The sequence below is a fragment of the Eublepharis macularius genome, chromosome 4, assembly GCF_028583425.1.
Source record: "Eublepharis macularius isolate TG4126 chromosome 4, MPM_Emac_v1.0, whole genome shotgun sequence".
NCBI classification, from domain to species: domain Eukaryota; kingdom Metazoa; phylum Chordata; class Lepidosauria; order Squamata; family Eublepharidae; genus Eublepharis; species Eublepharis macularius.
In genome coordinates this window covers 61,332,321-61,358,733 of record NC_072793.1, presented here as the reverse complement: position 1 = coordinate 61,358,733, position 26,413 = coordinate 61,332,321, and the positions used below count along the sequence as shown (strand labels likewise).

Genomic DNA, 26,413 nt, shown 5'->3' with positions numbered 1-26,413 from the left:
AAGCTGCTGGGTTCCCTTGGGCCAATCACTCTCTCTCACCCAAAATTACCTCAAGAGGTTGTTGTGGGAAGAAAATAAATAATCGAATGGAGTAAGCCACACTGAGCTCCTTGAAGGAAGTGTAGGATAAATAAGTACTCAACAAACAACATTTATGGTGCCCTATTTAATCCAAGAAAATTCTTCTCTAAGAGGTGGCAGCTAATCATAATGGAGTGACTTGTTTATGTCTAGGATGAACCAGTTACAAATGAGCTCTCGAAAAAGGCAAACACTTCTAAATGGAGGTATATTTAGGATTTTCATTGTCAAGATGCAACTGGGAGCTGCTAAATATGGTCCACATCCTGTAACATGCTGTAATCTTTTCAACAGTCTTTGATTGTTCACCCATCACCCAAAAAAAGCCCCTAACTGATACCAATTACATCAAATGCCATTACCATAGAGGCTCGTCTACTCTGATGCTATGAATTTCTCAGTGAACCTGCTTGGTAGTCAAACGTATCTTCTTCAGTGATCAGAATGGGAGCCTATCAGGGTGTAGGACTGGATCTATCAAGCCACTCACACAACTGTCAGTCAATTCTGCAGATGCCTGATGGTCAGAAGCAGACTCACAACTGACCTGAGGATCAGATGGGAGTAGCCAAGGTTGACAGGCTTGGCATGTAGATGTCACACAGCAGTCCGTCACCAGGGGCAGCTCATGTCTGGTGTAGTGATTAAGAGCGGCAAGATTCTAATCTGGAGAACTGGGATTAATGAAGTGGGATGGGAGGGGGGAATTTTAAAATAAAAATTAAATAAAAAGAAAGCAGGCTGGAGTAGTATCTCTCTACCTCATCCTGTAACATGCTGCTTTCGGTAAGGTGTCTGCAGGGTTAAGCTCCTTGTGTCCACGTTATATTGTTGTAAAAAAACACACACACACAGCCTGCCACGCCACCATTTGAGGATCTCAGGAAAGGAGAAAAAAATTCAATCACATGCAAGTTCACAATGCTCTGTGCCCATTCTGCATAGGGAGGCTCACTTTTAAAATTCATGAAGATAATAATGATAAAAACAACAACAACAGTGTGCTTATATACCACCCTTCTGGACTGATTAGTGCCACACTCAGGGCCAAGCTACACATGACGAAAGACACTTGAACGGCAAGTGTATTTCTCCCTGTTCACTTGCCCTCCACTCAATCCACTTGCCGTTCAAGTGTCATTCGTCATGTGTAGCTTGGCCCTCAGAGCAGTGAACAAAGTCAGTGTTATTATTATCACCACAATACAGCTGGGGAGCTGAGGCTTAGAAGAGTGGCTTACCCAAGGCCACCTGCTGAACTCGTGGCAGTAGTTGGAAGTCGAACTAGCAGAGTGCTGATTCACAACCTGGCTACTTAACTACCATGCTACAGCAAACTATGTGGCACCCTAGTGATCTGGCACCTACTGTCCAACAATTTGTCCATCTGATACAGGTTTACAGCATATATCCTCAACATGAACTCTGAATAGATATCCCCTCCATTCAGCATTTTTAGGAACAGAGTATCTCATGTCCCTCTTTTGACTTCAGTACCACCAGATCGCTATAATGTTATGTTAAAAAGGGGAAGGGGGGGTTAGCCTCAATGAGATCTATGGTCCTTTTCATATGCATTGCAGAACCACCACTGCATTGCCTTTTAACTATCAGATGGAAGTAACAGCAGTATACAAATATATTGCCAATGCTCACCGCCCCCCATGGCAAAGGCAAAATGGGATGATAAATAAATGTCCGGTCCTGTTGTTGTCACCAGAATAGCAGCTGAGCAAACTGCTTGTTGCCCTCCTTCCTTCCCTGCTCTGCTCCCACATACCAATGAATTACTACAAGAGGGTTTCCCTAGGCATTTTGCAAACACATAAAGCTTTTAAATCTAATTTATGCGATCTATTTTTACTGTATTTATTACTGCCTGTGATCTGCTCTGAGCCTGCTTGCCGGGAGAGCAGAATATAAATTGAATAAATAAATAAATTTGGAGAAAGAAAAAAATCTTTGTTTCCTCCCAGGGGATGTTCCAAGTTTTGAGGGGTGCTGCCCAGAGTATGCTTAAGAGCCCCCTCCGCCCCTCTTCCCACTATTAGTACACCTGTTCACACCTCCCTTCCACCCCTTCCATCCCCGTCTGCATATAAGTCCTTTCCCTGTCCACTCCTGAACCCTTCCACCACCAATACCCATAGTACGCACCCTTTCCTCAACAGCACTGAATTGTGTATGCAGCTGAAAGTGCTGATGCTGAGACTGTCAGCAGCATTCTTGCACTACACATACATTTAGGGGTGTGCAATTTGGTTCAGAATTTGGATTAAAATACCGAATTTTTGGCTGATTCAGTCAAATCTGGGTATTCCGAATCAAAAACCAGGTATCTCAATTTTTTACTGAATTTCGGGGGGGGGGTAAAAATCGGCCATTGTTTTCTATGGGAAAAATCACTCTGGGGGCTATCTGTTGGGCTGGCAGAGAGGACATTTTTCAACCAAACTTCACTAAATTTGGAGGGAACCTTCTCCTGACTGTCCTCTAAAACTCCCTCAAGTTTCATGATGATTGGACCATTCTTACAAGTACACCTCCAAAATAAATTACCAACTCATGACCACCTGCATGTACAGTAAGTGTAAATCAGTCCTTTAATTAATTAATTAATTTATAGTCTGCCCTTCTCACTGAGACTCAAGTATAAATTAGTCCTTTAACTGAACATTTCCCTGATCTCATTTTCGTTTTACAATCCCAAGTAGTTTTTAAAATAACTGATGACTCTGTTAAGTGCCCTGGACCAGTCATATCTCCCACTCTAGCCTACTTCACAGGTTTGTTGTGAAACTAAAATTGGATGGAGAACAATTTACAGTGAAATTCTAAACAGATTTACTCCAGTCTAAGCCCACTGAAATCAATGGACTTAAACTGGAATAACTTTGCTTAGGATTTCACTGTTAATGCTGTTCACAGGGAAGTGATGACAAAAACAGAATAAATACAATTAAAATTATTTATTTATTTCCAGAATATGCTTCACACCAATGTGTGAAGTTTGAAACTTGGTTTCTCCATCCTTTTGATTATTTTACATCTCTTAACGAAATCTCAAATTTATGAACAATCTCTGTGAGGAAGGAGGGGCAGAAGAAAGCTAGGAATGAATACTTCCATTTAAGGAATACCTTTAATAATGTCATCAGACTGTTCTCCATCAGCTTTGCAATATGATGTGCGCTTCAAGAAGCCATGAAAACAAAGGTTCTAAGACTGTCTTGGGAAATGAAGCTTTTGTCTTTTTCCCAAAAAAGCAAACAAGAAATGATTGTTGCTTATACAGCTTTTGGAGAGGATGTGGTTACAACTAATTCCTGTAATACTCAGCATTTACTATATATCCACAAACCACAGAAAACTCCATGATTTTTTGTTGCTGTTGTTGTTTAGTTGGAGTACTATTCCCCCATGTTCTAAATAGGCAAGAAACGAATGGCTGAAAGCTACAATGGCTTGTTCATGTGAAACCTTCATGATGATTTTACTCTCAACTCTACCCTGCTGTTTCAGAAAACAACATAGTTAAGTACCAATAGCTGGAAGTAGATCCAGAGGAGTTAGCCGTGTTAGTCTGTAGTAGCAAAATCAAAAGGAGTCCAATAGCACCTTTAAGACTAACCAATTTTATTGTAGCATAAGCTTTCGAGAATCACAGTTCTCTTCGTCAGATGCATGGAGGGCAAAAAGAAACTGGTCAGATATAGAGGAGGAGAGGGGAGGGCGGAGTAGATGCAAACAGCTCCTTCTGATATGGAGATGCAAACAGCTCCTTCTGATATGGAGATCAGTTTGCTTCTGTTTAGGAAATCAGTTACCTCTGATAATGAGATAACCATTCATAGTCCCTATTCAGTCCCAGCTTGACAGAGTCAAATTTACATATGAATTCCAATTCAGCAGCTTCCCGTTGGATTTTGTTTTTGAAAGCTTTCTGTTGAATTACAGTGACCTTTAAGTCTTTGATGGAATGTCCTGGTAGATTGAAGTGTTCTCCCACTGGTTTCTGGACGTTGCCATTTCTAATGTCAGATTTGTGTCCATTTATTCTTTTGCGTAGAGGTTGGCTGGTTTGTCCAATGTACAGAGCAGATGGACATTGTTGGCACATGAGGGCATATATCAGATGAGCAGCTGTAAGAACCAGAGACAGTGTAGTTGATGCTATTGGGTCCTGTAATTGTATTCCCTGGGTAGATATAAGAGCAGAGCTGGCATCTGGGTCTGTTGCAGGGCCAGGTACCTGTGCTGGTGACTCTGCTAGCCAATTCATGATTTTAAGTGAGAAGTTGTTTAAGGTTGGGGGGCTGTCTGTAGGCAAGGAGAGGTCTTCCACCCAGGGCTTCTGAGAGAGCGGTATCATTTTCCAGGATGGGTTGTAGCTCACTGATGATACGTTGGATGGGTTTGAGCTGGGAACTATAGGTGACAACCAGTGGTGTTCTGTTGTTAGTTCCTTTAGGTTTGTCCTGGAGCAGGCTGTTTCTGGGTACTAGTCTGGCCCTGTTGATTTGTTTCCTCACTTCATTTGGTGGGTACTGTAGCCCCAAAAATGCTTGTTGTAAATCTCTTAAGTGGGAGTCCTGATCAAGAGCATTGGAGCAGATACGGTTGTAACGGAAGACTTGGCTGTAGACAATTGACCGAGTGGTATGTTTAGGGTGGTAGCTGGAGGCATGTAGATATGAGTATCGGTCTGTGGTTCTCGAAAGCTTATGCTACAATAAAATTGGTTAGTCTTAAAGGTGCTACTGGACTCTTTTTGAATAGCTGGACGGGCAGGTACAGCACAGGCTTGTTACCCAGTAAACCTAACTAAAAGGAGAAGAACATTAAGAGTTCACAACTAGAGGTGGGCACGGACCGAAAAATGGACCAAAATTTGACACAGACTGGCCTGGCTCGGCATTTGCAAAGCAGTGGGTTGTGGGATGGGCGTTTTTCACAGACACAACTACTTTTGGGCAGGTCTGTTGGTCCGTGAAACCAGACATGTCGGTACCAAGCAATCAGTTTCCTAGGCAAAGGAGAGGACGTCTGCAGACCTTCTCTGGCTGTCAAACTGAGAGTTCTCGTTCTTCTCTATGTTCTTTTCTACGAGAGCAGAAGGAGTAAACTCCCCGCCCCACACCTTTTAGGCAAGTGGTTTCAGTTTACAGCAGGCAGTAAGACCTGAAGAAACTGCAGGGTGAATTTTTCAGTCACAGCTTTTGCTGCTTCTGTTCCACAGCCAGGGTCAGGGGCTATGCCTGTGAGGACTCACAGAATACTTTTATATATTATACTTATTCAACAGTATCATTATTATTTGGAGCACTTGTCCTGGCTGGGAAGGTGCCTGGGTGGGTCAGGGATCTGGACCACCACCTGTCCTTGCCAAGTGTGAATGCAGCCCCCCCCCACACACACACAGACAAACACAAGGGGAATTTTAACCTCCCGTTGCCTAGTCCACCAGTACCTGCCGACCTCTGGCTGCAATCCAGCAGAGGGACTCATTGTCCATAGCTGGGTTCATTCCAGAATGATCTGAACCCCCCCCCTTTGGGCATTCCTTGCCACTAGACCATGAGGATCTGTGGTTTTGAAGCATGTTTTTGCACCTGGGTGGTGCAACAAAATGGTGAGTGCATGGTTTTTTGAGCACAGTTTGTGGCAATAGACATGATATGGGATTGTGTGGTGGATTTTGGGTGCCCCCATGTAAAAATCAAGAGGATCCATGGGGATCCATGCTTCTGAGGCATTTTTTTGCACCATGGTGGCACCACGGATCAGTGGGTGCATGATTGTTTCGGTGCTGTCTGTAGACTAGGACACGACAGTCTTTCTGTTTTGTTTAAATATAAAAATCATATGAATTCATGAGGATCCATTTAAAATCATCTGGATCCAACTTTTACCCATTCTCTTTGATCTGTTCCCAGAGACCTTCATTCCACACAGGTGGTTGTCATCCCAGCCCCAGAGCATTTTAGCTGCTCCCAGGGACTGTCATTCCACTTTGGGGGCCTTCATTCCAGGCCCAGATAAGGTTGCCAGCTCCAGATTGGGAAATTCCTGGAGAATTTGGGGGTGGAGCCTGAAGAAGGCAGGGTTTGGGGAGGGGAGGAACCTCAGCAGTATATAATGCCACAGAGATCTCCCTCCAAAGCAGCCATTTTCTCCAGATGAACTCATCTGTGTGGCTTGGAGATCAGTTCAGGGAAATCTCCAGCCACTATCTAGAGGCTGGCAAGGCCCAGAGCACAGCAGTGCATCTAAGCTTGTACAGAAATAACAGAGAAAAGTGCCTTTACAGAGCACTTTCTGTTCTCAGATGAAGATTCTCTAACTCCATTCCACATTTTCATTGCAACTTTTTGGTGCAGCAGTGTATCTCAATGGAGCCAATGCAAGTCAATTGGCATCTGCAGCTCCTATTATATCTAATGGAACTTTCCTGGGGCAGCCACTTTGGGTGTCTATAACTTGGACAGCCGAAATCCAATCTTCACTAAACTTGGCGGGTGGCTGGGGGAGAGCCTGCTGAAGACTCCTTGTGAGTTTGGCATCTCTGAGTATGAAGGAGGCCATCCTAGGGCCCCCAGAAGTGACAGACCATGGATCAGTCTGTGAACCGGGGCAGGTCTGTGAAAAGTTCACGGTCCGTGGTCAGTGAAATGAGATGGACCGCGGCCCAACAGTCCGTATTTTTTACCCAGTCCGGGCCCACCTCTAGTCACAACAGCATCAGTCATGATATATTTATTATGTTTGTCACATGTAATGCTATTAACACCATTGTTTTATAGAAGACAGTCTCCTATCAGTTAGGGATTTTTTTTCTATTTAAAAGTAAATCTGTGTGTACATGTGCGCACCTATGCCTATTCTAAGAGATTTCTCAAAAGAAGTGAATGATTCAGAAACTTAATTTATACATTCAATTTCTAGAGATTATAAACACAAAATATGCAAAGCAAAAACATTAGGATATATACATGTAATAAAACAAAACAAGAATTTAAAAATATAATTCTTAAAAACTTGAAAGATGAACTCTCAGGTTTCATTAGAGACAAAGGAAGTCATTAAATAAAACCTTCATGTATTTCTAATTTCAATGGCTTAAAACAACTATAAGACTCAAGAAGAAGTAATTAAAATTAATAATTTTTTAGTTACGTTAAAGCCAAAATCGCATGTATATTTTAAAGTACTTTAGCTCTCGTTGGGGAATAATTTCCTATTTTGTTTTACGAGTCATGCTACCATTCTTGGTATGCTTATGTTGGTAAAATGTCACCAGTTTTCCACCTAGAGCAGGAGTAGACAGCTGCCTTGTATCTAAGCAAGCAACCCTCTCCATTGCAGTTCTACAGCGCCATGGATTCCAGCACTTGCAAGAACTTGACCTTTTAAACAAAACAAAATTCTTAGAAGGGACTGGGGATGTGAAACTAAGAGAAAATAGAAAGTTAATGGGAAGGTCTCTAGCAATGTGCAAGCATGGGAAAATATCAGGTTCAATTTGTGCATATGTCTAAGTAAGTAACTAACAGTGCAATCATAAACAGAGTTATTCCAGTCTAAGCCCACTGCTAAGTCATGGGCTAAGAGCAGATTTCAATGAGCTTGAAATGGAGTAATTCTGCATAGGACTGCACTGTAAATCACAAAACATCTGCATCAGGATTCCTTCTTGCACTACCTTTTAATTTATACATGTACATATTTGTATGCATCAGTACATGATAAAGACAAACCAAATAAAATTGTATTTTAGAAATCAAAACGGACTTTGTAAGTTTTCCATTGGACAAGCAGAGCAGAACATGACTGGTTATTGGTTCATGGAAGAATGACAAACTCATCCCTACTTATGTTCACATCACTCAAAAATTGCTGATGTTAAGATCAGATTAAAATTTCATCTTTTTACCATGAAAATTGATGTACACTCATTTAAAACTGCATTCCTGTCCTTCACAGATACGCATCAATAACAGAGAGTTGTGAAATCAGTCTATGTTTGAGCAAGAACCCACTATGTGAGTTTTCCTAAATGAACTTTTTGGGAGAAAAACCAATGGACTTCATTTCATGGTGTTGGAAGATAGGAATGAAAATAAAATGTCTTTGCAACAGTACCAAATTCTTTTAACATTAAATAATGATAGATGTAGGTAAGGAAGCACCTTAAGATCAATTGAATTTTTATATTTTACAAACTAGATTTCTGGAAGGCTACTTTTGGAAGCCTCAAGAACAGAGCAAATTGGTCACAAAACAGAATTGGTTATGGCCTCTACAATGTGGCACTCCTGAACATGATATTCTGACAGGTTAGAAGCAAGCATGCACTGCCTCAGCAGTCCTTGCTGTCACTGTCGATTTCAGCCCCCACCATAAGGCATCCCATCCATAGCCCAAGCAATATATCTCAAGAGTTCAAACCAGCTACCAAATCTCCAATCTTGCTGCCATACTTAATGCCTCAAATTTTCTTTTTTTAATAATATATTTTTATTTTCCAAAAGCATAATAATAATAGTAGGGGATATAGAAAGGAAAAAAGGGATTGTGTAGCATTACTGTGCAAATCAGAACTAATTATATATAACAATATGTAAAACACAGAATATTTCTCCCTAACATTCCCTTCATTAATTTTTTTAAGATACTAGATGTAATGATACTTATATTAGGGTACATTTATATTCCACATTATAAGTTACAGATTTCATAACTAATCTGTTTCACAACTACATTATTAGTTTCATCATTGCTACATGTTCAATATTACATAATTTTGCCACTTCTATCTACCAATATAACTTTTAACAAATGGATAATATATCAAAATATGTAAGAGTATTCTATTATATATCTCATAATAAAAAAATTAAAAAGGTTTCTGCTCTAAAAACTACTTTTTCTATTTATATTCAAGATGTTTCATTTAAGATTAATTCTCATGTCCACAGGACTCCCCATTACCTCACATAAACTACTCTGTAGAAGAACTAATAAACAGTCTACTTTAATGATCCCCTTGCGGCAGCCATGGGTTCCATAGTGCCTGCCAATAGGTTTCCTGGTGCCTATTTGCTTCTTCCTCAAAGCAAAGAGCCAATCCTGGCTTTCCTCAACTCAACCACTGGAACAGAAGTAGAAGAAACAACTGACTTCACAGGAGAAGGGCTCTTGGCTTCCTAGCATGCTGTGGTTGTGTTAAGTGTGTCATGGCAGCCATTTTGTGTTGATGCCCATTGCCTGTTCTAAAAATTTTTAAAGTATCCACAGACTCAATAAAATTGGGGACTCCTGTTTACTTCATTATATTCAAGATCCCTTCTAGATTCCTGACAAAGTGAAGGTGCTTTCGAACAGCACAGCACTGGTGGGAGTATATAGTAGGTATGTGTAAGGTGCTGCCAAGTTGCATCTGACTTATAATGACCTCAAGATCTGACAAGATTAGGCTAGCCTGGACCAGCCGGATCACACATCTATTAGTTCTCCTATGGTACATGTAGCCCCTCAAGAGAGCAGCAGCAACAGCCAAAGTATTTTAGCCAGCGTGAGAACTGTTATCAGCTTTGTCCTCTAAGCCCTTTGCAGTGTAATAGCCTCTTGGGGGACTATCTTGTCAAAAGGAAGGATATGTTTTTCCCAAATAAACAAACAAAAATTAAATAAACTATGAAGGAATGTCTCTTATAAGTGCCAAATACAATAAATGTGTATCTTAATAACCAACACAAAAATAATAGAAAAATATCACTCACCTTACAGTACTCATCAATTGGAATAAGGCGCTTGATAGCAACATCACGGATGTGGCTTCGGCGAAACAGGATCTTGCCTGTTCATACAAAAAAAGAGCAATGCTAATCATTAGCCGTTTGGTAATACTGTTTGAGCGGCATTAAGCATTTAAAGTGCATTTGTGAAACTAAAGTAACCGTGAGTGTTATGTCCCAAGCAATTTTCTTCATAGAGAGCCATATTAACATCTTATAGCATCTTTCTTCCCATACTTTTTCCAGTTCTTGTATTGTAGATAAAAAGCCAAAAGTGCCACACTGAGCATTTTAAGGGACCTAACATAATACAAATACCTCCTCACCATTTACCAACCCAGAGGCAAAGGAGGCGTGTGAAACCTGCAGTTTTTCTTGTAAGAGGACTGGCCAATTGGCTGCTTTTGTGAGTAGGGGTCACTTAGGGCCTCAGCTCAGTAACTCCAACAGCAAAGTGGTTCTCTAAGATATGTAGCTGCTGTCCAGTAGACAAGTACCTTTTGAGCTACAGAAGCCCGAATTGATAACACTGCATACTGTTAACTTTGGAAATCGAAGAATGCCAACAAAAAGTGGGATCAAGCCATACAGAGCACCATTTTGCTTTTACAGCCTTGCTGGCATGCCAAGAACTGCTCATGGGGTCATCACAGATGTCTGAGATAAACAACACTCTCAGAAAATTGTAATATTTAGCCTAACAGATGTTATTAACATATAATTATAGGGCACAGATAGACTAGGAAAAAAAAGTGATTACAACAACCCAATACCCAGAGTAACAAACATTTATCCTGCCATATTTCTACTATCCAAACAGGAAGTTTATCTGATGGTTGTTGTGGGTTTTCCGGGCTGTATTGCCGTGGTCTTGGCATTGTAGTTCCTGACGTTTCACCAGCAGCTGTGGCTGGCATCTTCAGAGGTGTAGCACCAAAAGACAGAGATCTCTCAGTGTCTGAGAGATCTCTGTCTTTTGGTGCTACACCTCTGAAGATGCCAGCCACAGCTGCTGGCAAAACGTCAGGAACTACAATGCCAAAACCACGGCAATACAGCCCGGAAAACCCACAACAACCATCGTTCTCCGGCCGTGAAAGCCTTCGACAATACAGGAAGTTTATCTGCTAATAAAAAAGCTGATTATATCAAAATACCCAATTAGTAAACATTTATCATGTCTCCAGGCAGGCAGTAACCTTTTTTAAACCCAACCACTGAAGCAAAGAATGGATGCAAAGGCTTTCTATTTCCAGGCAGAGAGAATAGGGACACAATTCCAGCAGTTTCATGATTTCTTTCTCTCTTCCCTAAAGCAAGTACATGCTTCACTTAACAAGCAGAGAGATGCAGCAAAAATAGCTGTGGATTTTACCTTATATTACAACAAAAGGCTCATTTAGTGGAAGACTCTTGTTAGTTTACAAGGATTAGAAATAAAGTAAGCGGCCTAAATCATTTTTTAATCCCAGGGTATTCAATGCTACCAGCCCACCTATTAGGTATGTGGAAGGCTCAGGCTCTGGAATACCAAGGCTCAAAAACTGACATGAATACCTAAAAACATAAAGACCAGTAATAACTTACAGAGGGAGAACTCACAGCAGGCCCAACCAGGTAAAATGTTAGATACTTGGGACTATATTTGTTAAGGGGCAAAAAAAAACACAGAATTCAGCACAGATAACTGAATTACATGTCAGCTGAACGTTCCTTGCCTTAGCCATTGATGGCAGATACAAAGGCAAGGCAGTAGGTGTGTCCACTGAGCATTACTCATCAATTTATATATTCTCTCTGCTACTACAAGAACTAGAAAATTACTTTTCCGTTAAAAAAATTAGGGGCAAGATTCCCAGGAAACCAATGTCTGCAGCAGATACCATCTCCCATTTTTACACAGTCTACCCTGGGGAACATACTGCTCTAGTTAGAAGCAAAGAAAAGAAGCTGGCACGAGCCAGGGGATTTGAACACACATGTAACTGGATTAGGCCACTGGTTAACCTAGTTTGCTACTGTTTACTAGGGATGTGCGCTTCGGGTGTCCAATTCGGGTAAAATACCCAAATCGGACCCTATTTGTAAAGATTCAGGATTCCCAAATCGGGTCCAGCATGGTGGCCCCAATTCAGTAATCCCAAATCAAAGCTTCCATGAAGCATTCTGGTTGCTTCAGGAAGCTTTGGGGCAACTTTAAAGGGCCCCTTTCCTGCCGCTTGCAAGCGGCAGGTCCCTTTAAAGTATCAGCTTGCAGGAGGCGGGGGGGATCCCCCCTCCACCACCTGCCAGCTGATAGCTTAAATAGCCCTGCCGCAGGGCAGCAGAGGAAGCCCAAAAGGGCCTTTCCACCCCTCAAATGGCAGCTGCGGCTGGGATATGGGGGTAGGAGTTGGGCTGTTTAAAGGGCTCTGCTGCTTGCAAGTGGCAGGTCCCTTTAAACTATCAGCTGGCAGGCAGCAGGGTGTGTGTGTGGTAAACCCAAAGCAGGAAACCTGACTATTTTCGGGCTGCACACCCCTACTGTTTACAGCAACTGAGAGTGGCCCTCCAGGTTTCAAGACAGAGAAAACCCTTTCCAAGGTCCTTCAACAGGAAATGACAGGGACTGAACTTGGGACCTTTTGCTTGCAAAAAATATACTCAGCTCCTGAGCCATAGCTCCTCCATAGTAGGTCAGTTACAGGGACGTCCTAGAGAAATCAATAGCATTTAAGTCATTGTTTAACTTGCCTCATTGATTTCAACAGGCATGAATCATGACTATCATTCATGGGAAAGGGCCATGTTGTTTTGCACTGTTGTTATATAGTAAAGGCAAGCCAAAGAAAGAAGTTGAATTTGTTCCAACCTCGTTATGAATACAGCAATAAAAGATTAACCATCAGCGAGCAGAGTTAAAACTAGTAAAAAGCCCAATCAGTGATGGGGCGAATGTCTACTGTTTACATGGCAATCTTGTTTGTAGTCCATACACCCGAGTTGCACTGGTGTCTTTAGCATTAAAAATGCAAAAGCACAAATAACAGACATACATCCTTAAAACACCCATGCACACTTGTCCGGGAGCTTTGACTGAGGTATAGACGTACATCAGATCAGATTTTCTTGCTTATCATTGGCACATTAGATCTTGCTGCAACAAATACAATTGCCTCTTACTGCCGCTCTTTCTGGAAAGGCCTGGCACAAGAAAGACAACTGTCTGAAACTAGAAAGCATTTTCCACAGATCAGTCAAGCTTCATTGGTACAAAACCTGCCTGCAATTTAATTCTAATCTTATACTGGGGGTGTGGGGACTTGAATACAGAGTGTAACTGTACCTATCTCCACTTGTGTGAATATGCAAGTATTGAAGATATTGTTGCCAAGTAGACCCCCTCTCCTGCTTTAAGGCCTGCCATGAACTGTGTTAAAGTTTCCTGCGTTGCTGTTTTACTACTACACAAAGATTGCCCTGCACATGTGTGTTCTGGTACACGTGTCAGTTTCCTGTCTGCTGTTCTATTACCGTGCTGCTGCAATAGACTGTGTAGTTCCCTGACTCCATGCTTGGATAACTGCACAAAGGACTCTTTTTCTGGGCAGCCCTGCCCTGCCCTGTATCTGGATTTCCCAGTGTGTGTTTGGACTGTGTTACAAGTGTGCCCCGTGCCTGCATTGCCATCTGCCACGGACCGTGCCTGTTCCCTGCCTTGGACTGTGTTTTAAAGTGCTGTTTCCCCTGCCTCCATGGAAGCCTGCCTCATATGGGCCCAAGCCGCTGCTAGCAGCCGGGTGCCTGCCGGGGAAACCTCCAGCGAGCCTGGCTAGGCGCTCCCTGGTCAGTTCCCGCCTGGAGCCTCCCGCAAGCCGGTCGCCGAGCTTGCCCTCGCTACCGGGCAGCCTGCTATCCAGCCCCAGCTATGCCCAGCCGGCATCCATGTTCTCAGGCAGCCAGAAGACCCAGGGAAGAAGACTGCTTTGAGAAGCCATTTCGGCGAAGCGGGCACACCACGTCCGCAGCGAGAGTACCTCGCCCCGCTCTGCATATCTTAGGAGCCGCCCCGGAGAAGGAACTAAGTGCCGACCATCCCAAGCACTTAGAGAATGCATCTCAAAGAAACCTCCGCATTCCAGAGCTGATGACATCAGGACAAGCCCTGTCCGCTGGAACATCCTTTCAGCCCACTCGGATTTCCCCCTCCCTCTTTTGTCCCCTCTTCCTGAGGTGTCACTTATCACAATCAGATTACCAAAGTGGCCCATCCAAGCCATTCAGTAACCCATTAGAACCTTTGTTTTAAACTGTGAGAACCACCAAGTACAGCACCAGCCCCAGGGTACGTTTTGGGGTATTTAAGCTGGTCTCTCAGACCACTCGGTGCTCGTGCCATCCTATCCAGAACCCCTCGCTGTCCGTCTGTGGTCCCAGTGCTGGCATTGGGCCACCCTCGCTGTTGTGTCTCTGCTTCGCTTCAGGATAAGTGAGTATTCCCTCTACCATCGTTGGGAACCAGCTAATGCGAAAGTCTCTGTATTTCCTACTCTGTATTTCTTAGTCCTTGTATGTTTTCTTGTATGTATGTGCAAGCTCAGGCTTACGCCACACTATTAGAAAATACATGTGTTTGAACCTGTTTGTAGTCTGCCTCTTTTTCACTTGAGTGTCTGGGATCGGGACCTCCGTAGACATAGGTTAAGATCCGCGCTAATTTTAAGTTACAGACTGCCATAGCTAATTCCCCATTATAATAAAGAGCAGTTCTGGTAACAGTTTGCAGATAAACAGTCACTTCAATCTACTCGCATCAAGCACATCCAGCAGCTCTCAAAGATGGGTTCTTATTGCTTGCATTTTTTTCATATATGTAAACAAATAATAAAAATCAAGTCAATGACACATCACTGACAGCATAATCCTAAAACAATTCTGTAAACTGCTTAGGGTTTACTGCTAAGCCCCAGAATAGCATAGTGCAGAAACATGCCAGCATAACTCAGAGATAGAGTCCCAGTGAACCCGTGATGGTCTAAAATCTGTCACCAGCATAGCTGTGATGGTGGAGGAGCCAACAATGATCAGTGCTAGGGGCCTGACAGGGGAGAAACAGGATTATTCAGCATCTTAAGCCTCCTCAGCCACATCCTGCTGTTCACTTAACTGTACATCACTGTTGTTTTTTTAATTGTACTGCCACACACCCACGACCCCTTTTGCCCTGCAGGATCAGAGCCACAACGTAACATACATTGTAGACAGAGTTCCAATGCAAATCCCTACAAGAGACGGTTAAGTACTGAGTCAGCAACAGCCGCTGTCTCCCTCACTCCTGAATGGGGCAGAGGAAGCACAGGAACTAGAAGAGCACCTGGATGGTGCTACTCCCTCAGCTCACATTATGTGCAGAGTGCTTGAGCTCACATGCTTTATGTCACTTATCACTGTTGTTGTGTCTCTTCTGGCTCCTTCCAGGCAGTCCTTCAACACAGGCAAAGGCCAAAAAGGATCCCATTCAGAGTGCAGTGCCAACCACCTACTGAACCTACAAAATGACTGAAACACACAGTGATCAGTTTGCTTCTAGTTGCTCTGCTGTGTGCTTGCCAATTCTTTGGTCGTAACCTGGTTCCTGTGTCATTGCAAGTTGCTTAACAAACAGTTATTTGACCAAATTCTCTGTACCTGTCGTGGGCATGCAGTGACAAGGACAGGTCTACTTGTGTGGCTGCTGTCTATCAAAGGTACAGAAGCCTTGCTAGACCAGGAGAAGTACTAGGTCTCTGTATTAGAGGTGGGCATGAACCAAAATATGAACCAAAATTTGTCACGAATTGGGCCAGTTCGTGGTTCATGAACCAGCAGTTTGTCAGAGACGTTTCTCACGAACTGCCATGAACTTTTAAGCCAGTTTGTCTGGTTCATTTTTTGGTTCATCACTGTAAACAGCCTGGCATCAATCAATCAGTTTCCTAGGCAATAGGGGGGATGGGTTTTCTGCAGCCCCAGAAGTAACCTTCTGCAGCCCCAGAAGTGACATTTTCACGAACCAAATGAATCAGTTCATGAGCCAGGACAAGTTCGCCTGAGTTATGGTGTCAAACGTTATGAAATTCCCTCCCCAGGGAGATTGTCCCCCTCTGTCATGGTCTTCCGCCAACAGGCAAAAGACTTTATTTGTTTTGTTTGGAGTTCTCTCAGTAACCTCCCCCTTTCAATGTACATGTTTGTTGAATTATTTTTATTGTTTAAATCTGTTTTAAAATCTGTTTTAATGTTTGATTGTTTGCCACCTTGGGGGGCCTGAATTAGATGGAAAGGTGACATACAATTTTTTTAAATAAAACGAATAAATAAAAAGCTCCTACTAGGCCTATTAGGCAGTTAGCCTGTTAGGCAATTAAACCTATGCTGTCCCACAACACTATGTCTTTCTTTGCAGTCTTACCTGTCCTGGTATATATGGCTGGTTTCAACACCAGGCCTGATGGAGGACTCTAGATATTCCATAAGGAGTTTTTTTTCTTGTGTGCTTAGGTTGGTTTTGTTTAAAGGAACGTTCTGTAGTTTGTGAATATTCTTTCCATTTCCATCCATTTCCATTGATTGGCTAGTTGCTGGCCAGAAAGGTGAGCTTTGCCTTATTTCCAGCTTCTCCCTTGGTGGGATTCAAACCTCTATACCTGTTCCCACATAGGAGCTTTTCCTCATTAAGGAAGTGGGGAAATGATAGGGATGGCTTCTAGATATGTGTAGCTGCATGTTCTTTTCTTGCTGTCCTAGTGTCTTTCAGAAAACTGCTACTCAGGATATGTCCACCACCACCTGAACCTTTGCTTGGGAGAGACTTTGAGCTTTCTTTGAGGGCTTCTTCCACCAAATGAGTTGAGGAGGGGTGTGAGTGGCATGGTGAATGTCACTACATTGCCTTTGTTCCTTTCCTTGTTCAGTAGGTGGCAGGCAGCTTGTGTTGGCATAGCTGTGTGTTGGTTGGCTGCTTCCATATACATCTGCAATAGGGGCGTTGCTGACATGCCATTTGGTGATTAAGTGGCTGTTGGCAGTTCACTTTGAGAATCCCTCAAAAGCTGAGGAAGTTGGTTACCACAGTTAGTGCTGAACTTAAACCAGATACACTTTCTTGTGTTTATGAAAAACACAAACATTCGGAGCTGTTTGGTGTAGAATTAAGGTAGCTCAGAAGACCCATGGGAAATTGCCTATTTTGAAAACAGGAATGTCAAGACTCTCCCGGACAAGGCAAAGCAAGGATATCAGGGAGACAGCTAGGACAGAACCTCTCTCTCTATGATGGCAGTTCCAGTTACCCCCAGAAGTTCAGTGCGTAAGAAACAACTGCACAGTTCAACAAGGCAGCAAGTTTTCACATTTCAAAATGTGACACAGCAGAAGGCACTCAAGTCCTTTGATTCAAAGTTCTTCTAGACCCCTGTTGTTTCCTCCATCATAGCGCCCTGAAGCAAGGAGCATGATCATTTAAACCAAACAGTTAGCATCAGGCAAGGCTAACTATTTAGCATGGAAAAAGATTAGGCATTGGCTAATTTTCCTCTTTCCTAAATGGAACAAAAATTAATTACCTGGGGTGGGTGGGTGAGTGGAATGCACAAATATCTGAATTCCTTATTGAGAAGAATTTTGGTTTTGTGGCCTTTCTAGAGTTGCCATTATAAATGTAATGTTCCTTTCCATCAATGAAAATCACCAAGAAATTTGTTTTATTCTACCAGTTGGTAGCAACGAGGTTCCAGTAAAAGTAGGGTCAGCACTGCTTCTTTCTATATTTAGAACTCAGACAGCAATTGGGTTGGCTTTTTTCTGAGATTTGCTACATCACTGGAGTTAAAAGGAAATTTATAACCCACATTTTCTTATTGATGCACACATAAACCATGCAGGCAATCAAAGTAAACGGCCAGTTAATCTCCCTTGCCATTGACACAAACCAATCACACTAATGCATGCTTATTTCTGAACCACATTTATGAACATTAGGGCTGTTCTCTTTGATCCAGGGCCATTGGACTTGTTCAATATTTATCTTTAATTGTGATTTCTTTTAAAGAAGCAGACAAAAGAATATAAAAGTATAAGTGTTCTCACAGAAAGTGGAAAACAAATCTTGTATTTCAAGCTGTTGCCAAGAATGCTGGTGATGCTTTGTACATCAATTTGTCTTTTTTTTTTAATGTGTAAAACATTACAACACAGGCACATGTAAAGCTATGACAGAAAAGATTAATAATTTACTTGCTCTTAAAAAAAGCTTTACAAACACAAATGTTTCCCAATTTTCAAGGAAGACTTTAAAAACTACTATTTTTTTGTGAACACCGCAATGACTTAGTAGTGCCTGTACTGAATGCTATTTATTTGTTTAGCATTTTGAATTGATAAACTTGAGAAGCATATAAATTGGCAGGAAGTCAAACAGCCAATTAGTTGTAAAAGACATCCTTTCTTCTTGGCTGCCAGTGCAGATAGACGAGTTCTGCCATTATAAAATATAAAAATGCATTATTTTCCTCCTTCCAGAGAACCATCTGTCACACACACACCACACACTTGTTCATTTATATATAAAGTGATTCCCCATCCTATTCTGAAGGCTAAAGGGATTTTGCATTTCAAACAGTATCGCAGATAAGGGGGGGAGGAACACACCAACCTACATCTTCCATTGCAGTCGACTTTCCTAAGTTGCTGTCCAGATCCATTAGATTCATTAAGCTACCCTAACTCTTCCAGCATACATATTCAGTACAACGTTCTAGTGACATAAACAGGATGAAGAGCCTGAAAGTTGCAGCTGCTCTCAAACTATTTGCTTCATGTTTGTACAAGAGAACAGGCTTTTTTAAGGCAGAGTATTTTTCTAGTCATTACTGTCAAAGAAGCCTGACAGAAAAACTGTGAAGTGGGCAGATCATTTAAGAGGGAGACCAAAGTGAAGGTTTTCAAAAGACAGTCTAAATAAATATGCTTCCTATTGCCCAATGATCCCAGACTTCTATTCTTTTTTACACTGCAGTGTACAGCATGCACTTGTTTAATAGTGTTCAAATGGAATAAAGAAGCTATGAGTTCTTCTATGCCATATTTTTTTTTTCAATTTTAATGTATGAGACAATTTAAATAAATGAATGCGGGTCTTCCAAGCATCATACCAGGGCGTGGGTACAAAGTCTAGACCCCTATTAATAATTCTCATGTAGGACTAGGATTTCTTGCCGTTTGGTTGTAAATAGTGAGGTTTCTCTATTGTTGTTCCAGATTACAACTTTCAGAACTTCATGCTGAATGCTGACATGCTGTATGCTGATTGGGAACAGCACCACTGAAGCTGAATTCCTGAAGTTGACTTTAAGAAAGGCTTTGACTGAAACGAGGTTATACTTAGGCTCTCGTTAGTTTCAACTGGGTTTCATCACTGTATATGTTTGCAATTGATTTTGTCAATCGCAAGACACTGGAAATGAGTCTTCTGCAAAATTTTTGAATGGGTAGATAAAAGCAAAGAAATTTTTGTTTTGATTAAATTTACTGCTTTAAGAAATGGAAGTGATGTTCAAAAAGTTGAAATGTTGTGGAATCCATTAAATAAGAATTTGTCTATAATTGCTCATTCTCTATATGAATAGAAAGAAAAAAAGAAAGAAAAAATGCCAGCAAGAGAAGTGCTAATTGCACACTGATATTTTCAGAAGGTTACTTATGCCATGGCTCTGCAAAGATTATTCTTGTGAAAAGAGACTAGAAGGATCATATTTCTTTTAAGAAATATGTTTTGGTGGTGTCCCCTGTGTTTCTGTTGTCCATTGACCCTCAGGCCCCTAGGCTATCCAATGATAGAGCACTGGAGGCCTTAGATTGTCAGGCCTTGCTAGGGCTTGCAGAGTAAGCACTATATTGTATTGTGCCTCATTTCACCCTTCCATTTTATTTCTATCGATGGACCATCCCTAAATATCGAAGGGGCTTTTCTTTTGGATAGGTTAAATGCTTTTCTCTATACTGTTTGCTGGGTAGATTTTGAGGACTAGCTTACTCAAACAGATTGTCTACTTGTGGATTTGGCGCAAATGAACTTTAGATCATATCTTCTTTGACTGTGTGTTGGTGGCCCCTTTTGAGAGATTTCTATTCAGCCAATGTTAAAACAGGGTTGCACACACCTGTAACTATTCATCTAAGTCTTTGTGCAGGCACACATTGGGGGGAGACTGCACTTGCACAGGTCAGCCGCTTGGAACAGGACTTTTCTCAGCTTATAGGCTATTAAGGGGGGGTGACCTCCCCTGTAACCACTCTGAGCTGGTTCTTCCCGCTGAAACGGCCACGTGATTGGGGAAGTTGTCCCCCTTCTTCCCCAGTTCTCCTATGCCGCCTCAATTCTCTAGTTATACCAAAGAGTTTACAGCAGGGCAGGAGTGGGGGTAATGTGTGCCTGCACAAAGATCTAGATGAACAACAGTTACAGGTAGGTGCAATCCTGTTTTCATTTATGGTCTTTAATGCAATCCCACATTGGGAGAATAGCAAGCTACTCACCCAGAAGGGGGAGGAAACTCTCAAGTGAAGAGAGATTGTAAGACTGCCTGTCCCACTGTGGCTTCCCTTCTGGAACTGACGTCCACAGCATAATGCTTCACAAAGGTCTCACTTGATGACCATGCAGCAGCACAGCAGATGTCAGCAATAGGAATTCCTCGCAGGAAAGCAGCCAACATTGCCTGAGTCCTTGTTGAATGGGCCCACAGAACAAAAAGGCAAGGGACACTGGCTATTTTATTGTAGTTTTTGATTGTCGATATTACCCATCTAGAAATTGTTTATGAGGTTGCCGCCTTGCCTTTATTGGGACCTGAGTAACAGATGAAGAATCTCGACTTCTTACGAAATGATTGAGTCTTGTCCTTGTAAAATAAAATTGCCCTCCTGACGTCCAGTGCGTGTAATGTCTGCTCTTGTGGATGGTAAGGTCAGGAAAAAATACAGGGAGAGTTATAACTTGTGACACATGAAATCTAGAAATCACCTTTGGTAAGAACTGCAGGCTAGTACACATCACTGCCCTATCCAGATAGATTTGAAGAAAAGGAGGGTCTACGCGAAGTGCTCTGAGTTCCCCAACTCTCTTGGCTGAGGCAACTGCCAATAAAAAAGCTACTTTTGCAGAAAAGAGGGATAAAGGTCAGGTTACCAAAGGTTCGAATGGCTTCAACATCATTTTAGCCAAAACTAACGATAGAGACCATTGAGGGACCAAGGGGCCGCTGGAGGATATAGGTTATATAAACCCTTTAAGAACAACTTAGATAAGTGGTGTGAAAAAAACTGTTTCCCCATCAATTCCCCTATGGAACGCTGATATAGCTGCCAAATGAATTTTTATCGACAAGGATGCCAGTCCTGAGGCCTGTGGGGACACTAGGTAGTCAAAGATATCAGATAACGGGCACATATCTGGATTGATCTTCCTGATATTTGATCACTGGACAAACCTATTCTACTTATATGCGTATGACTTTCTGGTGGATAGTCTGTGAACATTAAGTAGAACATTTGCCACCACCTCTGAAAACTGCATGCCATCTACCCTAGGAGCCATGCCATCAGGTGCAACTTGTTCAAATCGTGGTGACGAGTGCGATCAAAGGTAAGCAAATCCGGAACCAGAGGTAGGTGAACGTAACGCCCTTTGGCCAGACATTTCAGGATATGAAACCAACTCTGAATTCCAGGAAATTAATATGTTTCCTTTTCTCAGATTCCAACCAGATCCCATTAACTGACAAGTCCTCCCAGTGACCGCCCTCCCATCCTTCTAGGGAGGCATCCATAATCGTAGTAATCATGGTTTCATGACACAGTAGGCCAAAGCCTACACAATTTGCTAGGTTAGCATCGTCTAGCCACCATGTCTAACCAGCACCACCAGATCATAGGGACTTCTAGGGACAGATAACCTGGTATGGGGGGATTGAATCCCTGGACAAAAATGTCTAATAAACTAGTTACAGGGTCTGCATTTTAAGGCATGCCAAAGGAACTACTGCTGTGGTAGAGGCCATTAACCCCAACAGGACCTGAATGGATTGAGCAGACTGAAACCTATTGGACTGGAACCATTCAGCCAGACCAGCCAAACGGGTAAGTCTATCAGGAGGTAAGTAAGCCCTATTCAACCTTGAGTCTAATACTGCCCCTATGAACTTTATGGCATGACTAGGTGACAACTCTGATTTCTTTCTATTGATTATCAATCCGAGGGAATCACATGTACTCTGGATAATGCTGATGTGCTCTTCCAATTCCCTTGCAGAACTAGCTGTATCTCCTATGCTTGTGATGTATGAAGATGTAGAAATAAGCAGCGCCGGATCTAGGCACGCGGGCGCCCGGGGCAAACCTTGCCTGGGAGCTCCGCGCGCACGTGCGCGCACGCGCGCACACGCGCGCGCGCACACACTCCCGGCGCTGCAGGAGCCATGCGCAGCAAGCCAGCCGCTCCAGCGCCCGGTGAGTCGTGGAGCTGGCGGCAGCGCAGGCAGGCGGTGGGGCGGCTGGCTGCCTTGCTGCGCACGCGGCTCCCAGCCCTGTGCTCAGCAACCCACGCGGCAAGCCAGCTGCCCCAGCGCACGCTCTTGCTGCCAACGGCTCCGCGGCTCACCAGGTGCTGGGGTGGCTGGCTTGTCGCGCGGCCAGCTGAGCGCAGGGCTAGGAGGCCCTCCGCACAGTTAGCGCGCCCCACTGCCCTGTGCCGCCCCTGCGGCAAGCCAGCTGCTCCAGCCCACGGTGAGCCGCGGAGCTGGCAGCGGCAAGGGCGTGCACTGGGGCAGCTGGCTTGCCGCGCAGCTGGCTGCGCGTGCGGCAAGCCAGCCAGCCGCCCTATCTGTGGGGCTGGCGAGGGTTTCCCAACCCTGCGCTCAGCCTCCCGGGCAGCCCCCTCTTTAGCAGCGCCGGGGCAGGCTACCCCCTTGCCCCCCCTGGATCCGGCCCTGGAAATAAGCATCCTGCAGGTCTAAAACTGCAAACCAGGCATCGTGTAACACCATGCTTATAACCCAAGGGAGTGTCACCATTCTAAACTTAGAGACCCTTAAATAATTGTTCAGACACTTCAGGTCTAAGATGGGTCTTTTCCCTCCATATTTTTCATCTACTAGGAAAAAATGTGAGAAGAAACCAAATGGTGTTTCTGAGTCAGGCACCCTTTGAAGTGCTCCCTTTTGCAACAACGCACAAATCTCATCCTGCAACTCAGGTAGGTTATTGTTGGGCATCCAGGATGGTAAAGAAGTAGGAGGCAAGGAATAGAATTCTAATTGGTAACCTATTTTAATTACAGCCAGCACCCAACAGTCGTAACTTCCTGCCATGCATGGAAAAACCTCAACAGCCTGTCTTCAAACAATGCTGAGGCCAATGGTTTCTGTTCTAGTCAGAACTGTCCTTTCTGGCTCTGCCCCTACTCTTTATTAGCTTGACCCTGGTGTGAAACTTTGGGATGTCCAGATTGCTTCCATCTAGACTGACTTTGGCCAGTATATGGTGATCTATATGGATACTGCTGGCGGTATGGTTGAAATTGGTACGGACAATAGTCACGTCTCTGTTTGTAATCTATTCTTCCCGAATGTCTGTATGGAGGAACCCCAGACGTCGCAGGTAAGACTCCATAAGATCTAGCCATTTGTCTATCTTTTTTCTTCTTGGAAAGATATTCATCAGTCTTTTCAGCGAACAAGGAAATGCTTTCAAATGGCTCACGCCACACACTCTGCGGGGGTAGATATCTTTGCTGCTGGGCTGCGGTGCTTGACATAGCCTTTTCCCCAAAGCACTGCTTTCAATCAGGAAGCTCAGTCTATTCTTGCCTCGGGGGTGAAGAGCTGGCAATGCTCACACCTCTCCACTATATGGCCTTCCCCTAGACACGCTAGGCACAATGAATGTCCATCCATCTTGGCCATCTTAGTGCTACACTGAGCACACTTCTTAAAGAGCAATTTATCTGCCATGTTTTAAGTCTTCAGGGATCAGGTTAAATTGAAAATAACAGGTGTAGGAAATCGCAACTCACCAACTCCCAATCTCTGTATGCTCTTCCTTCTTTTTTTTTTAAACAAGGAAAACGAACTCAAACACATACTAACAACTAACACTATCTATAAACTAACTATCTATTAACTATATAGAAGATAAGAAGCGAGCCAAGCCTAACAGTGAAAGAGAAAACTATGGGGATGTCCATTTTTTGCGGTGGCAAAAAACAAACTGGGGAAGAAGGGGGACGAACTTCCTGATTACATGGCCATTTTGGCAGAAAAAACTGGCTCGGAGTGGTTACAGGGGAGGTTGCCCCCCCTTAATAGCCTATAAGCTGAGAAAAGTCCTGTTCCGAGCGGCTGGCCTGTGCAGATGCGGTCCCCCCCCCCCACACACACACACCACACCAATGTGGAACTGCATTAAAGACAGTAGACGTCTGGTACTATTTCCGCTTCCCAGCTTTTCTGTTAGCTGATCTGATTTTGGTATAACACTGATTGTGGCAAAAACTTTGGCTGCTGTGGCTTTAATGCAACAGTGGAACTAAAGGGTGGTATCAGAGCAATGGATGATGTCAAAAACCATTGGGATTATTTGAAATAAAAGATCATTTCAACCATAAAGACCATTTCAACCATTTCTACCTTGGTCATTTCATATGCCAAAATGCTACAGTAGCTATGTTTGCTCAAGAGGCTATTTTATGTTCATTTTTAGAATCAATGTAGGAGAAGGCCCATGCACACCAGAAAAAGTTCCCTTTTCCAACCTCAAAGCAACACATATGCCAGTTTCAAGTCCTCTTTGCAAACCCATCTAAATACAAATACTGCAAAATCACGTACTTGTCAAAGTAAGACATCAGCGCAATCTACTTTTTGATTTACTTTTTCCATCAGAAAGCATCCTACAGCGAATAATACAGGGCTAAACTTTAGAACTACAGAAGGAGAGGGAGGAACCAAGATGGGGAAAAAAGTAGACAAACAGATCATCTGCTAGTAATTATGACGCAGTCTTCAATCAACTGACTGGGTGAACTGCTGAATCAGTTCTTATTGCTGCCCAACACAGGCTCAACACACACTCATACAGAAAACTGCAAATCCAGCAATTGCAGGATAACAGACAGACATAAGTATACAGGAGAAACAAGCAGGCTTTCTTCTGCACCTCCAGTTCAGTGATCAGCCAACGGGGTACATCCTGAAACAGCAAGTGACTAGAGTGGTATAAACAGTTCAACATACACTATAGCTTAGATCACATGGCAATAAACATGCCAAATTTCCCTTTCTATATTCCAGTTTCAATAGTTCTTAATGCAGGCAGACTCAAAGTGAACTGTCACACTTGATAGGATTCACAAGCAACTCCCCTAGAACATCAAGAGCAAATGAGATAGTTAAGTGTCCCTTCTCCACAGATTGCTGCCAGCCAAACATTAGAACATTTAGCAATTATTGCATCACTGCAAGAAAAGCAGTATTTCCGCAAAGTTAATTAAAAGAAGGCTTTCAAACATTCCAATCCAGTTTTGCACACTTATTCATTAAGATAATCTCTATACACTACTATGCATTCTCTTTTTGCTCCACAATAAGGGTGATTTGTCACTCAGAAAAAAATCACAGGAAAATGGGATTTGCTGTCAGATGACACAGCTTTTGGAGTGTCAAGTCCTGCCCTTGCTCATACCCAAGCAGCAAAGTTTCAGCAAGGATCATGAGTATGCCAGCCTCAGAAGGAGGTCTTGGCCAGTGTAGAGAAATGCTTTTTGTTCATAAGTTTGGAGTGTGTCAAAACTTTCACCTCCAGTTTAAAAAGTGTCTCTTAGCTGAGAAGAGGTAAGAGGGGGAAGGGAAAGCCACATACTTCTAAGCCACACCCAGCCTTGGGCTTCAGTTATACAGATGTGGCCCAAAGGCTTTCTGCTAGAAGCTTAACCCTTTCAGGTATTGGGGGGGGGAGACTGGAGGATTAAATGCCTGAAAGGTTTCTTCCTGGAACCTCTAGGAAAAGCCTATCTGATCTGCACCTTTGACCTGACCAGGGGGTGGGCAGAGAATAAAATCTCCTGGCACAGGAAGGAGAGTCTCCCTGGCTGATTTGAGCTAGAAGCTGAAGAAGCTGCGAGGTGGCCCTTGCAGGTGTCTGTCATTGACCATGTGAAGACTGGTGGCCTGAACTACGAAAGGTATGAGGACATCTCAATAAGCTGGAACTTTCTAAGATAGAGGGCCTGCCTAAAAAGAAGATCTAAGTTAGGTATGTACAGCGGGAGGGACAGAGGAACTGTGTTTTTACCCATTTCTTTTTTAGTTACCTTGCTTGTTATGGTGCTGTGCTTAAAAGTGTGAGTGTGAACATTTTTTTCTTTTCTTTAATAAGTGTTGTATAATTTTTAAATACTGGTAGTGGTTTTCTGTACCACACAGACTCCCACTGCTTAACCACGCTACCTAAAACAGGTACTA

At 43.0% G+C, this 26,413-nt stretch overlaps 1 protein-coding gene across 2 annotated transcripts in view; it reads right to left on the bottom strand.

Annotated features, from left to right (window-relative positions):
* Positions 1-26,413, bottom strand: part of SH3PXD2B (SH3 and PX domains 2B) — a 167,900-nt gene that overhangs the window by 67,544 nt on the left and 73,943 nt on the right. For both annotated transcript variants that reach the window (XM_054978238.1, XM_054978239.1), the window contains one exon: positions 9,864-9,940. In XM_054978238.1, the coding sequence (XP_054834213.1) occupies positions 9,864-9,940 (77 nt within the window). The remainder of the gene's footprint in view (positions 1-9,863; positions 9,941-26,413) is intronic.